We start from the raw sequence: 302 nt of genomic DNA on the forward strand, positions 1-302 counted from the left end.
GGGATACAGGCAGTGAGGGGCTGCTCCTGCTGCTCAATGCCCACCACCCACCCACCCTGACCTCCAGCAGGATGGACCCGGGCCACCGAGTCACCTGCAAACCCCCACCTTGCTGCACCCCAACAAGGGAAGGTGCTGGCAGCAGCGGGCACCGCAACAGGCCAGGATGCCCACCCCACTCCTGCCCCTGCCCTGGCTAGCCCCCTGACACCTGAATTTGAGGGTGCAGTTCTGCCAGTCGAAGGGGAAGAAGTCGACGTTGATGGGGCAGGTGCTGCGGGACATGGCGGGGGGCAGCCAGG

General features: G+C 66.2%; 1 protein-coding gene across 1 annotated transcript in view; it reads right to left on the reverse strand.

Moving 5' to 3' along the window:
• The window catches only part of CHRND (cholinergic receptor, nicotinic, delta (muscle)), a gene marked incomplete at its 3' end in the record, with an annotated part of 3,014 nt that overhangs the window by 1,208 nt on the left and 1,504 nt on the right, over positions 1-302 (reverse strand). Inside the window, 1 exon segment of the mRNA XM_010158407.1 lies at positions 180-300. Coding sequence (XP_010156709.1) covers positions 180-300 — 121 coding nt within the window.

This window comes from Eurypyga helias, unplaced genomic scaffold (assembly GCF_000690775.1).
Source record: "Eurypyga helias isolate BGI_N326 unplaced genomic scaffold, ASM69077v1 scaffold29980, whole genome shotgun sequence".
Lineage (NCBI taxonomy): Eukaryota > Metazoa > Chordata > Aves > Eurypygiformes > Eurypygidae > Eurypyga > Eurypyga helias.